At 48.6% G+C, this 14,850-nt stretch overlaps 6 protein-coding genes across 6 annotated transcripts; 2 read left to right on the forward strand and 4 right to left on the reverse strand.

The window, feature by feature from the left end:
* Positions 1–31: 31 nt before the first annotated feature.
* Positions 32–2,013, reverse strand: K460DRAFT_404479 (kinase-like protein; the record flags this gene model as incomplete). The annotated part of the gene is made up of 3 exons (XM_040936731.1): positions 32–1,270; positions 1,333–1,865; positions 1,914–2,013. The coding sequence occupies 3 exons, from the start codon at positions 2,011–2,013 to the stop codon at positions 32–34; spliced, it is 1,872 nt and encodes a 623-aa protein (XP_040791807.1).
* A 181-nt stretch (positions 2,014–2,194) lies between these two features.
* On the forward strand, positions 2,195–2,862 carry K460DRAFT_404480 (uncharacterized protein; the record flags this gene model as incomplete). The annotated part of the gene is made up of 2 exons (XM_040936732.1): positions 2,195–2,351; positions 2,411–2,862. 2 exons carry the CDS (start codon positions 2,195–2,197, stop codon positions 2,860–2,862), a joined length of 609 nt encoding a protein of 202 aa, XP_040791808.1.
* Positions 2,863–3,506: 644 nt separating this feature from the next.
* On the forward strand, positions 3,507–5,570 carry K460DRAFT_354115 (uncharacterized protein; the record flags this gene model as incomplete). Its single annotated transcript, XM_040931763.1, has 5 exons — positions 3,507–3,603; positions 3,657–4,327; positions 4,380–4,868; positions 4,923–5,054; positions 5,109–5,570. The coding sequence occupies 5 exons, from the start codon at positions 3,507–3,509 to the stop codon at positions 5,568–5,570; spliced, it is 1,851 nt and encodes a 616-aa protein (XP_040791809.1).
* A 201-nt stretch (positions 5,571–5,771) lies between these two features.
* On the reverse strand, positions 5,772–7,488 carry K460DRAFT_394116 (FAD binding domain protein). Its single transcript, XM_040935973.1, has 3 exons — positions 7,310–7,488; positions 6,846–7,254; positions 5,772–6,792 (listed from the first exon to the last, which is right to left on the reverse strand). Exons 1-3 carry the CDS (start codon positions 7,409–7,411, stop codon positions 5,810–5,812), a joined length of 1,494 nt encoding a protein of 497 aa, XP_040791810.1. The 5' UTR covers positions 7,412–7,488; the 3' UTR covers positions 5,772–5,809.
* A 3,844-nt stretch (positions 7,489–11,332) lies between these two features.
* Positions 11,333–13,017, reverse strand: K460DRAFT_404485 (uncharacterized protein; the record flags this gene model as incomplete). The annotated part of the gene is made up of 5 exons (XM_040936733.1): positions 11,333–11,565; positions 11,626–12,021; positions 12,075–12,182; positions 12,224–12,396; positions 12,470–13,017. 5 exons carry the CDS (start codon positions 13,015–13,017, stop codon positions 11,333–11,335), a joined length of 1,458 nt encoding a protein of 485 aa, XP_040791811.1.
* Positions 13,018–14,218: 1,201 nt separating this feature from the next.
* On the reverse strand, positions 14,219–14,850 carry K460DRAFT_87810 (uncharacterized protein). Its single transcript, XM_040938770.1, has 2 exons — positions 14,384–14,850; positions 14,219–14,315 (listed from the first exon to the last, which is right to left on the reverse strand). Coding segments are annotated over exons 1-2 (291 nt in total). The 5' UTR covers positions 14,673–14,850; the 3' UTR covers positions 14,219–14,313.

A 14,850-nucleotide genomic window follows, 5' to 3' on the forward strand; every position in this document is an offset into this window, starting at 1 on the left:
GATTCAGAGGCACCGGATACTGACGCGACAATTACAGACGAACAGGTGCCCTTCTCTTTGACTGAAACACGTCGTTGATCTTCAAACCATCGTCCAACGCAGCCATAGACAAAGGTCCGGTATCTCTATCGTCTCTAACCGCCGGATTATTCTCAAGAAATTCGTCAATCGCCCGTCTAATCTCACGCAGAGTTGGCCGATGTTGCGGCTCCCAGTTCAAACATCTCGCAACAAGATTTCTTAACTCCTCCGAGTACATCCTGAACGCAGGATAAAACAAGCCAGTAAAGGGTGGAGTGGCACCGGGTGCTCCCATTTGCCCGGGGTCTTGCAAACCCGCGCACCACTCATTCACGACGGTACCGCGATCCGATATGATCTCGCGACGTGGACCGTCGGCGATGTACGTGTTTGCAAGGAACTTCCATATTAGCGACCCAATGCTCCACACATCGGTCTTTTCGCCAAGAATGGTCCAATTTCCTGGTGCTCCATGCAGGAACTGGTGTTCGGGTGCGTAATTAGTTCCCTGCTTCTCGAAAACGTACTCTTGCGGATTATCGAGGGTCGTGGCATCACTATGCTCGAGTGGGTAAAAGGAGAGGCCAAAATCCGATAGTACTGTGTTCGGAAAGCCGTCTCCAGTGGGCGGCTCGACAAACACGTTATCCATCTTGATATCGAGATGCGTGATCGCTTTCCAATTTGCATCTGCTGCTGCAGGTGCAAACGCACCAGTTTGAAGCACCTCACATGCGTTGACGAGTTGCGAAAAGACATGCCAGATGAACCCTTCTGGTATCACTGCCATTGTCTCCAAGCTTGGCTCTTCCTCCTCCTCATCCTCTTCCTCCTCTTCTTCTTCTTCTTCCTCCTCATCTTCTTTTTGTTTGTCATTTTCTCTGCCTACAGCAGGCGTCTTTCTATTAGCCTTTCTCCTCTGAGCGGCCCTTTCCCTCCCCAATCTCCGGACCTGGAACCGCTTTTTCTCTCTAAGCGCGCGCCGCCATATCTGGAAGTGCCCCTTGAAGTTTGCATACAGGTCCCCGCCTGCATAATATCTCAAGTAAAGGCGATACCGGCGCTGCTCCATCATCAAGCGATATCCCTGATGGTGGATAAGATTTCGATGCCCGCGTACGCCGGCTGCAGGCGGCCGATTCCCATCAACGATTTGATGGATTCTGATCTCACGTGGAAGACGATCGCGCCACTGAATGGGGTCACGCCACTGCCGTCCACGTGGTCGGACTTCTTTCACAACCACATGCTTAAGCACGGAGTCAGCTATGAGTTCTCAAGCTCGAAGAGTCACACTTTAAGGAAACTTACTCTCTGCACATGATTGGTAGCATTGACCTCGCACCAAAGTCCTGCGCAGCCAAAGGCCCCTGCACCAAGAAACTTTCCACCCCTCCACATAGACTCGTCGCCCACAGGCCACATATTTGGATTGTTACCCATCCATAGATCGTTATCCTCATGGTCCTCGTCCGTTCCTATAATCTCTTCGATGCTTGCGCCGGGCGTTGGATCCTCTGGCTCCGGATCCCATGGAATTGGGGCCCAGAAATCAAACGGATATTGATTTATTGGCCGCGGTTGCGGAGGTAGTGCACGCTGGACCCCAGGGTCAGGCGGCAGCAGAAGCGAGGGGGGTATGGGATGTCCAGCCGCGTCTCTATAGGGCGGTAGTGCCTTGTGTGCCCGTGCATGGTCAACGTCTTGTTGGTTGTATGGATGCGCGGGTATAGTATTAGGTGCCGGTAAAGGATACTCCCGCTTTTTACGCACCCGCGAGTTGTAGTAGTCTCGTACCGTGCTATCGCCGTACCATATAGTCAAGGCGGTTAGTTTGATATCATCTAAATACGGTAAGTAGGTGCTCGCAGTGTGGCTAGTGGTACGCTTACCACCTGTCCACGTCGTTCGATTTCCCCCACAATATGTCTCCGTTGAGCGCTTCAAGTATGGTAACCCGCTGGCGTATGGTGGGCCCTTCGGCTTGGACATTGCAACTAGCGTGAAGAGAACTTAGAGTACGAAAATACTGCAGCTCAACTTCAATTCCATATGGCTTTTCAAAACAAAGGATTTTGCAAATATTACCTATTCACATCTCTTTGTGAATGTTTGGTGCCGCACCGAAGAGACAAGCAGAGAACAAAGGAGAAGTTGTCCTCTAAAGATCGCAATGCTTTCAAGACAGAACGCCCAAACTGTCGACAAATCTATTGATATCGAAGTCGGAGCGCAAAGGACTATTGTCAAAGATTCGGTTATGTCCCCCAAAGCGAAAGATGGCAAGCCACGATACAAGGAGCTGAGGGACTTTTTCAAGACTGCATACAGTGAGCGTATCAAAGAGCTCCATAGAGATAATTGGACAAACGGTATGAACAACTTCAAGGAATAATGAACACCAAATACAGAGTTAGTGCTCATTTTCCACAGCGCAGATCACGGGTACTCTTGCTTGGCTTTGGATCCATGCTTCAGACGAGGAGAAACAGAGAAAGTGTAGATTTGAGAGAGACAAGATCGCAACAACTGTTTACCATCGATGATGCGACAATACCTGATGAACCCAAGACAACGAGCGATCCAGCGCCTAGTAAACCTGCTTCGACTGAAGATGAAGACGGAGTTAGAGATGTTAGAGCTGATGACGAGAGCGAAACGCCCAGGGCTTCTTCCAAGACACACGTGAACACCACGCCTTTTCCTCATTTGTCAGATATGAGAGCACTGAATGACCCATTACCAAATATCGAGTACAGTGATCCGGGAGACACCGCAAAGGAAAGAAACGGCAGAAAGCGACGATGGCATGATGCAGGCCTGCGTTATCCCGAGAAGTAACGTGTTACTACTAGATTTTATGGAGCACATATGCTCGTAAAAGGTGCCACAGGCCGTTTGGGACTATGGGTGGATCTGACGATCTCCAGTGTATGGATTATCGACAGCATGAACGGTGGACATTTGCGCAATTGAAGTCAGCCACTAAAAATTACACTGGAAAGAAGGTCCCATCGGGTTCAAAAGCATGCGGCGGCGTAGTCATCAGGATAGCAGGGGAGATGGAGAAGTTGGCAGTAGGTGGGCAGTATTAACGGCCTCTTGATAAGCATGGAAACTTCAAAAAACATAGACGATCCGAAGAAATCTCCCTCGATAACATTCTCGGAGACTGAGCAGAGACGAAATGCGCGAGGCCACTCGGTACTAAACGCAGTAGAATGTTTCTTTGAAACAAGGTTGCGCCACAGAGACCTCGCCCCTTCTGACCGTTTGTTTTGAATGATGATCTCCTTTGTTCATTCGTTGGCCGAAGAAATTTGGTGGAGCCGTGTTTGCACCCAGCGACTGTCCTAACAAGCACAAAGATCATTGTCTCATTTACGCCACTAATTGCAACCTTATATCAAACCATGCAGTGAATAATCCTGTTTATGAGCATATGAGACCCTAAAGTGTCAACGTTTGGCTAGAATCTATCAAGCATGCCTCGCCATAGCCCACCGTTCAAAGAGGCCAAGACCTATTTCAAATTTGACGCGAAGGCATGGATAGCGATAAACCGCCCACACTGGACGATCAGTAAGCAAATATAGAACGCATGGCTTCTCCGACCTTCGCTAATGTGATTTTAGCGGGGAAGAATAACACAGTTGAAACCATTTGGGCCGGCAGTGCCACAACTCGAGCGCATTATGATGCACACAAGGTCAATCACCCAGATGATGCATTCACTCCAGGTCTTCCCAACCCTCATCATATTCCCGACCAGCCATACACAGCTGCCAATGCAACTGCGGCAAAGAGGGGTGGACAGTTGCCTGATGCTGCTGGTGAAGATGGACGGCGAGCGCGAAGTGGAGAAGTAGCAACCCCGAGTGAAGAAGCTCCTGACAACGCCAGTGCGGCACTAAGTAGGATATCAATCCCAGAAGATGGAGAAAGGGGGGGTGGTGCAGCTACAGCTATACCACATGAAGCTCCTTCAGGTGTAGGAGGTACAGCTTCAACTGCTGGATCATCTGCGGCATTGCGTAAGGATAACTCTCTGCTTTATCCGTTCGAGTTCTGGCCGTCCCTGCCATGGCCAGAAGACCCTGACACTAGTAACTGGCCCACGCATGCGGCTCTTAGCTCCCGAGACCTTGTAGCTCGAGCTGCCTTTCTTGACAGCTTCGGTCGTTTCAATCTTTTCAAGGCGGGACTAGAGGAATGGAGTTGGAACGGTGTGAAATTCCTTGGTGCTGGGGCATTTGGGAGCGCCGGCTTATGGGTGCAGATTGATCATAATCGTAACATTCGCAAAGTAAGTGTGCAACCCAGAGTCATTATTATGGTAAAGCTAATGGTTTTCTTAGCGAAAAGTCATCAAGGACACAAAACCACAGCCTCATGAGTGGCGGGATCCTTCATATTGGCGCAACCACCTTCCAAGAGAGATTCGCATTCACCAACTAGTTGACGAGCACAGGGGATACAATGGTGATCTCTTTAGGAAAGCAGACCGAAAGCGTCTTGTTAAACACTACAGCCACCGACTTATGATGCACCGGCGCAGGTATCGCATCTACCTCAAGTACTACCCTGGAGGTGATATTCAATCCTCTCTCCAATGGGCTAATATGATTGAACTGGACACTATGCAACGCCCACATGTTGTTCCGGAAGGGTTCATATGGCACGTTCTTGTATCTCTTGTCAAGGCTTGCCGTGTGTTGCGAACAGGCTTTGACCACCCGTTACCTGATATGGGCGAGGACTTGTTCGCGGATTGGAAGCCCGTGACTCATTTAGACATCAGTTTGCGAAACATCTTCTTGAAAGAGGCAGGAGACCTCGGAGTTCCGGTAAACTGCGTACCCTGTTGTCAATAAGTCAGCACCACTAACCCGGAACTGTAGCGACCCCAGATTGTGTTATCGGACTTCGGGCAAGCCTTTTTCGATATGGAGGCGCGACCCGGCCTTCCTGAACACTCGCAGGAGAATCCTCAGGAATATCTAATTGGCGCAGATAATACTGCGTGGGCGCCAGTACGTATTGTGTTTCTCAAAACAATTCAATGGGCAGGTATTAATCTTGCATAGGAGCATCAAGACGCAATCGGCGATCCACCAATAAGAATCGGTGAGAAGACAGATATTTGGAATATTGGCGCTACGATCTGGAATCTAATGGCTGGCAATCCGGAATACGTCGGTGGTCCTCGAGGTCCGCAAAGGGAGGATTATACGACGGATCATTACCAGTCCATTCCAGTCTCTGGATACAATGTCGGTCCCATGCAAGAGACGTCCATCTTCCCTATACAGACAGTTTATCGACAAGCTGCAGATTACTCTGCAGATTTGAAAGACGTCGTTACATCATGCCTGCAGTGGGCTGTGCAGGATCGACCGGATCTTGATGAACTCGAAACGTGGATACAGAGATTTGCAACAGCAAATCCGCATATTTGGAATGACCCAAGTCCGCCCCCAGTTGCGCGCACAGGCGATATATTCAGGGACGGCGAATATCTAGGCTACAGACCTGGACAGCGCGTATAGTCACTATTTGGCTTCCGGGGTAATATTAGTTTCAACATCGTACATGATCGTTAGTAAAGCTTTATATCATTGCTTTCCGCCCGATCGTGAGCAGTTGAGCATAAACTTGTCGTGTTGAGTAGTGGAACCATAATGACCACCTACCTCTACCATAACTTTTGAGTGCAGTTATATGGGCAACAAGAAAAAGACATCGAAGTTTGAGGCGCTTGAATGTTGATTCCTAGGTATGGCGATACTCATGCTGGCGCCCCGCCAAATTTGAAGTACCCCGGCGTCAGGGTCTGAAAAACGCTATCAGGATCATACTTCGCAGCCACCCGTTTTAGCTTGTCATAGTTCTCTTTTCCATACCCCTTCAGCACATCTTGGTACATGCTCCCATAGTTCATATAGATGAAATCCACGAATAATCCCCGTCTCTTCCCCTCTTCCACCGCCAAATCCATGATTTTCTTCGATAATCCCAAAACAAAATCGTCATCTTTCTCATGCTTCCAAGCGGTCGGTATCAGGAGATTTACATACGGCGCCTCGTCTTCCTTCAGAGGTAAGCAGTTACCTCCTTCGCTATGCATATACCGAATTGATTCCTTCGTATAGTACTGCATGACAAATACGGATGCCAGGTCACTCTCGTACTTGCCTACATACGGCCCAAACTCGGTGAAATACATTTGGACTAACCAGTCAATGAATTCGGCATCAAATTTGAACGTATGATTCCAGTAGTTCTGCCGGTGATCCTTCGCCTGTCCCTCGGCTATCTCGTGCACCATGCTCGCCATGCTGCGTACCTTTTGGCCGCCATGAAGGGAGGGAATGGCACCGTACGCCCTCATAAGGTCAAACTCTGCCGTGGGCTCTGCGTACATTGCCAATGTGACGAGTAGCCTCTTGCCTTCGTGATGCCCAACGGTTAGCCATGTAGCCGAACTCGGATCCGAGTTGTAGGCGAAGCTGGTGAAGGCTTTGACGACAGCATCCTTGTGCTCGTAGTCAAACAACACGTTGCCAGCATAGATGTCGCCCTGCGGGAAAGTTTCGTAGTCGAAGCGAGTTACAATGCCGTAGTTTGAGCCGCCGCCGCGCAGTGCCCAGAAGAGGTCTGGGTAAGACTGGTAGTTTACATCGAGAACGTCTCCAGCTGCGGTAACCAGTTCAAAGTTGCGGATGTTGTCGCATGCCCACCCCCTAGCAGAAGCAAAAAATGAGATGCCGCCTAAATGACCGTCAGCACTAGACAGTGGGCGTTTGAGCTAGGCGCCTGCTTACCACCAAGCGAATACCCCCCAACACCAACATCACCTGAGCGTCCGCCAGCTACAGCAAGCCCATCTTTCGCCAACTTTTCAAAAACATGCTCCCACCTATTTCCAGCGCCTATCTTCGCGATACTCTTATCCTCACTCAACTCAACGCAGTTCAAGTTCTTCAAATCAATCACAATACCCTCATCAGCGCTAGAGGCGCCGGTCATCGCCGCATGCCCACCACTCTTTACAGCAAACTTTGTATTGCTCTGCCGACACAGGAGCAGTGCAATGGCGACATCCTTGGAAGAAGTTGGTTGGAAGATAAGTGAAGGCTTTGCAGACTGTTGGTGTGCAGAGAAGAATTGCTTGCGCCAGGTATCGGTGTCGGATACGATCAGCTTGGGATAGAGAGAGCTCAGAACGGATACCTTTGCAAAGTCAATATTTGGGAAGCGTTTACCGTGGCAGGTTTGATTAACTTACCGGAGAGCTACTACCGTTCTTAGCGACGTTCTCAACATTCACGCCATGCTTCGCAAGCGCTTGCGCGATGTCATGACCCGGAGATTCAACGGTACTTCCCATTTTGCTGACAGTTGTCGTTGTAGTCTTTCGTCCTAATTGACGGCGGGGATTTGAGCGATTTCGAGATTATATAGGCCTTAGCCCCCGCTAAAAACGGGCGAAAACAGAGACCATTGCTTCTTATTGCTCGTGCTGACATGCTGTACGACCAAGAGCTAGTACTGTAGCTACCCGAGAAACTACCCCAATGAGAGTCCGTGATGCCTAAACGCATGTAAGCGCTAGCGCATCAGAATTGGGGCACAGAGGAGGGCGCTAACATTCGCAACTCCTACGCAGTACCTAGGTAAGTGTGATTGATAATTGGAACCCTTATTATTTCGAATTACCCACCAATTTATTTTCGATGTTGCTTGAAGGTTGAAACGTGGAGACTCGGACGTCGTAAAGAAAACTGGGATGCAACGTCGATAGGCCTTGCGTTGAAAGAGATGAAGCACAAAGTGGGTACTGATCAGGCCACCCACGAAGGATCGGCTAAGAGAAGTGCAGAAGTGGAGTTGTAAAGCTCACCCGGGCGGATCGTTCGGAGCATCTTTACACTTGGGGCTGGCTCTAGAGAGGCGAATAAAAAATTTAGTAATAATGATAAGTCCCATTAGAGTGATTCACTGCGGTGAATCGCCTGAGTCACAAAGAGAGGGTTTTGGTGGACCAAAGACGAGAATTTACAGAGTAGGCAAACAGTATGCGTGGATATGATGAAGCTCCAACGACTATAGGTTGTGTAACGCGCGTACACTATGTGCGCATAGGTATACTAGGATCGGACACTTCGTTCTCGCCTCAAATTCAATCCATTCGAATTCATCATAAAAGTGGTTCAAAAGCGCACCGCAATATGTGGTCTCACTTCAAATGATGGTTGGTAAGAGAGTAGTTGTTTGGTTGCAGGGAAGGTCCTCCTCATAATCAATCTGCCATTTACAGTGTTTTACTCAACATCTTGCCCTTGGTCCTCATCTTCACCTAGATCCTTCGGTTTGGGAAGATTCTGCTCTTGTGAAGCCCATCTGCTTGATAAAAACCCTCGGGAATAGTATGTCTAGACTTTTTGTTCGCCGACTCATCCGCTGAATCTTGATCGCTACCTTTGTCTGCCACGGTCTTGGAAGCTACCGTTTGCTCTTTCGTCTCTGGATGAGGATATTCTCCGTGTTCTTGCTCTTCGTCCGCTCCTGCGCTATGTTTAATTCCCATGTAAACATTCTCGGTTCGGAAGTCTTGCTTTTCGGTAACGGAGGGCTCGTGTGTGCGCTCGGTGGAAGTCATATGAAGTATTGTTTGGGATTTTTAAGCGGTTGGCGTGTATTCGAAGATAGGTTTTGAGAAGTACGATGAGAACTCCCAATTACTGTACAGAATGTAAGATCAGGACCTCGACTTTATATGAATCTATGACTCCTCATAGATATCCTAGTCAAGGTTGCTTAAGTCGAAGTCAGTTCTTAATTTTGTGGCACTATTAACGCTGACTCGCAAGTGAGTAGTAAGGTGCACAGTAGCCTTTAAGGTCAACAAGAAATAGGAACAGGAATATCCTGTTGGGATATATTGAAGGGTTTTTGATCAATAGATCAAAATGAGACGGCGTTCTTTTCAATGCTTCCCTATATATACTCAGCGATAGATATGATGAGTAACAGTGCGATGTGTTGTGCAATGCACGGACTCAGGGAATGACTAGTTGCACAGACTGGAGATTAGGACCCCACTTTATACTCTTCAGAAGCTATCCGTACTACATCACGTCACAAGGTCCGAGGCAAAATATCATCAATCAGGTTTCTGACAAATCATTGTAAAATGTGACATCGGTCACCATCTACCAAAATTATCACCCTATATCCAGTTATTTTCCTTCACTCTCCTTCTTCATGCTCTTGTAAGTAAACTTGGCTGTAGCCTTGATAGGAGCTAGATGCCTAGGTGCTATATTTCCACCGTGAAAACTATCGTCATTTTCGGTGGTTTCCGGGTCGGTATCGCCGCCATCAGTTGCAGCCACGGTGGCAGGTGTCACTGTCATCCTCGGGATATTTGCCCACTCCGCATCAGCACCCTCTTTGGATTTCTCCTTCGTTTCCAGCTTGTCATTATCTCCTTCGGTTGCAGCTACGCTAGAAGTCTTCGCCTCGCTCTTCGAGACAAAGTCCCATTGCCCCGGTATATCGAATTTATTAGGCTCCTTTCCTCCGGTCGCTGCCTCGCTCTTTCGACGATACTCTTTATAATGCGGGCTATCGTGACCGTCGGGTAAAGACATGTTGGTGTGGCTGAGCGGAGGTAGATGCTAAGTCTTATGAAGAATATCGACGAAGTAGGTATTGAGAAATAGTTGCTGTTCGTAAAACTTTCAGTAGAGGTAGTGTATCGAAAAATGATATGAAGAAGATGAAGAAGGATATTTAAAAAGCAACTTATTATATTACGCCATGACTCTGAAGTTGCAGACAAGAGATGCGTCAGGCGCGAGTTTTGAAAGCCTAGCGCACTAAGATACTGACTGTGGAGATTTTGAGTACTGAGATTCGTCACACGGGCGGCCACAGTCTGATTCTGTGTGACGAGCTTTCTTAATCGAAATTTAAAGAAGGAAATTCTACCCATGCGCGTTTTTTCATCTAGCTCACTTGATTGATAGACTGCTAGAAAGAAACCCCATCGTGTTCTCATTAATCTGGCCAGGTTCATTCACTCGAGTTCATAACAATTTTCATAACAAGTGACTGACCGTAGGTGGGCGTGTCAGCCTGAACCCTTACGTATGTATCCGTATTAGGAACCATATGAGTCTAATGTTTCATCTTTTAGGAAGTTATTATGCAAATGCTTCTCCATGACTACGGGCATAGCGACTAATTCCTGCACCGAACACCCTTATGTAGTCATGATCAGCACGTATGCCAGGTATCTTTAACTCCAAGTTTGAGGTGAAGGGTCGCCTTAGGGTGACCATAATGGTTGAATTGTTCATTGTTTAACAGTGCCTATATCATAGTGATGCAGTTTATATTTGTACTACATCATACATCGTCCTTGGCAAGCCTCAATCCTACACTACCACTTACCTCTCTATTTCCCCTTTCTTATTAGTGTGTGGTGCAGTTTTATTAACCGCAGCCTCCGTAAACGGTCGCTCCGTCCCCATCATAGATCGACCGTCATCATTCCTGCCTCCATGATAATCTTTGGCATCGGCGCGGTCGTCGCTCCCCATAGTTGCAGCTACAGTCTCAGAACTAACTGATCCTCTCTTTATATGGTCCCAAGTTGAGTCTCTCTTCGCAGATCGTAGCTTTGCAACGACCTTTTTTGCAGTGGGGCTGTCGTACCCGAGGGCATCGTCGGTGGGGGATGTTTGAGTTTTTCTGCTGGAAGACATGAGGTATAGATGTCGGGGTAGGCAATTGCCTGTGATAAGTGATATCTGTTGATACAAATGAGACTGGGAATGGGAGTAGAATTGCAGTCTGTGGAAGTTTTCGTCGCCGGGTGTCAGTGGAAGGAACTTTGAGAAAGGAAACTGCTAGGAGCCCGAACGGTGTTTTATACAACTTCATGACTCCTTGCGCTTTACAGTCATAGAGGTCTACTGTCAAAATTTAGTCCTACGGAGATTATAAGTAAAGTTTTGACAGACTACAAGCACAGACAGTGAACTTCGTCATTCTATGGAAAGAGAAGTCACAACAACAAAAAATCTAACACTCGTGTGAGAATGGAATTCCATTGTGAGGTCGATGTATTCAGAATAGGATAAGGAGTTATTGGATTCTACAATCCACTAATTTCCCCAGCGTCCAAGCCGTAAACGTATCCTCCCAAGTCCAATGCGACCAACTCTTGTTGCCAACTCTGAACCGATTGTCAGTGTCTCAGGCATTATGAACCCGTATTTGGGTATCCATACCACCGGACCTAGTTGTAAAGATCGTCATTATCGTCCAAATCAGGCAGGCGTCCTCCAAAATTCTCCAAAGAATGGGATCCTTCTTCCTGGACCTGCTCGCTTCCGGATGCACCAGAAGGGCTCTCGCCGCGGATAGAGGGATTTAGTGAGCCCGAGGAAGTTCGATTTATAGAAGGCACACATTCACCTGAAGCTTCCCCACCATCCGCTGCGTCGGCGAGTTTGGAGGGGCCTCCAAGTGCTAACTGGCTGTTGTCTGCAGTATGCTCGATCGAAGTAGCTTCTCGGCGTTACTTCTTACTTCCAACAAAGTCAGCTCGACTCATATCTTGCTCACGTTTGGGTGGTGGCACGGCCGCTCCTGCGCGCCCTTTCGTGGATGCCCCGTGCAATATCTCAGACATTCCTTGAAACGAAGAATCAAACGAAGACTCGTGCGAAGACTCAGGCGAAGACTCAGGCGAAGACTCAGGGGTCATGGACACCTTCTTTGATACCATTTGCTGATTTATCATTCTGGGATGGGGTGGGTAGGGACCTCTCATCCCATAGGGTGCCCCTCCGCCTTGGACTTTCAGATTGGCTGTATGATGCGGACAGGTTCGTGCATGCGCATTGTTTCCAACCTTGTTGATACCTTCCTTGCCGCGGTATGGAGCCGCACATTGGTAGCAAAACTCGAATTTGCATTGGCTGCCTATAGGATTTAGGTGAGTCTTTATCACTCAGGGGTACCATGATCAAACTTACAAGTCATATGATCACATCCTTGAGTCTTCTGGATGTTATATCCGCAATCTTGACCAGGGCACTTTTCGGAGATCTTCTGAATCTCGGCTCGGCTCGCCAGTTCCTGCTCTGCAAATGGCAGCCGCCCCAAACGCATACGCTCATCGTACTGTTCACAAGTTTCGCCGTCGTGCATAGGTAGGTCGTGCGTCGTGCATACGCGGAAGCCGCAAGAGTTGCAACGGAAGATGTTGTTGCCTTCTGCTCCACTGTCATGATTCTGTCCGAAAGGGCATCCAGGTCGAAGACAGTAGCGGAAGTCGGGCTAGTTGCGGAGGAAGCTCTGTAGTACAAGCTGGTCGTAGCTGATGATGTCAGTTTGTGCGAAACAATAATATACGAGAGTAGAAACTTACCGTTCGAAGACATCGACCGACGCGTACTTGAGAACATCTTCGTGGGAAAATACAGCATTGCACTGTGAAGAAGGACATTCAATACGGTCGACAGCGGCACTTCCTACTTCATTGCTCAACCACTCAGCGAAGCAATTGCGACACACATCAGGATCGTGCGTGCAGTCTTGCAGACGAGGGTATTGAGCTAGTGGATAGGTCTCCGTGCAGACGGAGCATTCTCGTTGCTTGAGATTCTCCTCTTTCCCCAGAGTGCTTTTCGTAGCCTGAACTTCGGTACTGTCGATAGGCTGCAGATTGTAGACAGTTTGTATCTCTGGAAAGGCTATACGTGGTGCTCCCGTGCGGTTTTCGACATGAGGTTGGGCGTTGTGATCGATCCGAGCTCCCGTGCCTTGCTGGTTATCCGTATCAGCATCCTCAGAAACCTGGAAGAGTGCATCTGCAGCCGTGGAAGGCTCGTCTTGTGGTGACTGGAACCGTCGACGCTTGTTTGGCGGAAGTATTCCCAGAGCACGGAGCTCCCGCTTGCCAATTTGGAGAACCATCCTGCTCAGCTATGCAGTTGAGGTCGAGGTCGAGGTAGAGCTATGCATTGGTTTGCATTTCGGCAAGCTGAAATGGCGCTGTAGGCGGTGTCTGATATAGCGCCGGGGGCTAAGGGAATTCTACAGAACTCGTGTGAAGGTGTCCGGCGTGCAGCGCCTGTCGGAACCTTGCCAGCCAGCCATACAAGGAACGTCACTGGCTCGGTGTGGACGGATCGGGCGAGGAAAGCGACGTAGGCTGTCGTCTAGGTTTAGGGACACGGCCCCCAGCAACGGTCAAAGTTTCCCCCATGCCTGAAGCGAGAGACTCGCAATGAAGATAGTGCTCATACAACAGCCGAGCTCTTTGCACAATAATCGCCCATGAGTATAATGCCAAGCGGAGTGACTAAAAGTCGCAAGGAGCAGAGTAAGATATGACATTGCAGGATATGGATATTTCGTTAGGTCTGGGGCCAAACACATGATGAGGTTTGAAAAAATGTATCATAATCAAACCCATGCAGAAAACCTGAGAGCGCACTGTTTCCTTAGCACAATTTTCTTTTTAGAGAAATGTAGGCCATTCCATGAAAGTCTGACATAATGATTCTCTAAGTCCACAATCAGTATCGCCGTACTAAGGTAGTGTCGTAATCAGGCATGAAATGATTCAGTCAAACGAAAAGGCTCCCAGAACTCCACCTGATTTCCCGCCGTACTTTTGTAATTAACTCTAAAGCAGCCGTCTAGCTTTTCTAACATCATTTCTCAGCGGATAGCTTACAAGCAAGGGGTATTGAGGCTTTACTTTCACCGACACCGTTGTTGTTCGTGTGCCCTGCGTCTCTACTCATACCATATCATCTGCGGAAACATTGCCTAGGGGTTTGAAATTGAATTTTGGACCCGCCAATTCTTCAACAGCATCTTCATCGACCTGTCCTGAGAGCTTAGAGAGAGAGAAGAATAAGTTGTAAAGCTCGGAAGCTCTCTGCAAATCGTAAAAGCGGTGTTACAACAAGATGATGAGAGCTTAGATCACACGAGATAAATCGTCTCGTTGTCCTCCTCCTGCTACTGCTGCTGTTGCTGGAGGACAAAAGGGTTTCCGAGGTCATGATCATTATTCTTCACGGTCGCGTCAACAGTACGTGTTGGAGGAGCTACCAGTGGCACAGGCATAGGGTGTGCTTGTGGAGGTGCAGCGTTCGGCAATCCCCTCCAGTGCATGCAGTTGGGCTCATGTGCTTGTAAATATACCCCTCGGTCCGAAACAAGGAGCAACGTATTGCCAGCAGAAGTGGAGCTTGCGGCCTCTAATACCCTTGTTAGCAAGATGTTGCTGCCGTACGCAAGCCACCCATGAAACAACACCAAAACTTACACGTCATGTGATCGCAGCCGTCGTTCTTCTCGATGTTCACCCCACAGGTCGTTTCCGGACACTTCTTCGTCGTGCTCTTGTTTACTTCGGCGCTCGCATCATCTTCTACATTGCGCTGGCTTGTTTTGCGTTTGTCGTGATCTTCGCACGTCTCGCCAGCGTGGAACGCTTCGTCGTGTATAGTGAAGGTGAGAAAGTCGCACGCATTCGAACGGGAGATGTTGCCCTCAACGCCACTGTCGTAGATCTGGCCTGACTCACAACCGGAGCGGAGGCAGTACCGGAACATTTACTCTTGAATTAGAGCGAGATCGGTAGGATTCGGTGAGGCTTGCCTGTTGTAGACTTCTTCTGGAGCGTATTTCTTCATCTATTCGTGAGATAAGTGGTTGGCGCATCCTTCTGATGGACATACAATACAATCCCAGCTGGAATTGCCAATCTGCGAAGCATCCCTGACAGAGCTG

Source organism: Cucurbitaria berberidis, assembly GCF_010015615.1.
Source record: "Cucurbitaria berberidis CBS 394.84 unplaced genomic scaffold K460scaffold_2, whole genome shotgun sequence".
NCBI classification, from domain to species: domain Eukaryota; kingdom Fungi; phylum Ascomycota; class Dothideomycetes; order Pleosporales; family Cucurbitariaceae; genus Cucurbitaria; species Cucurbitaria berberidis.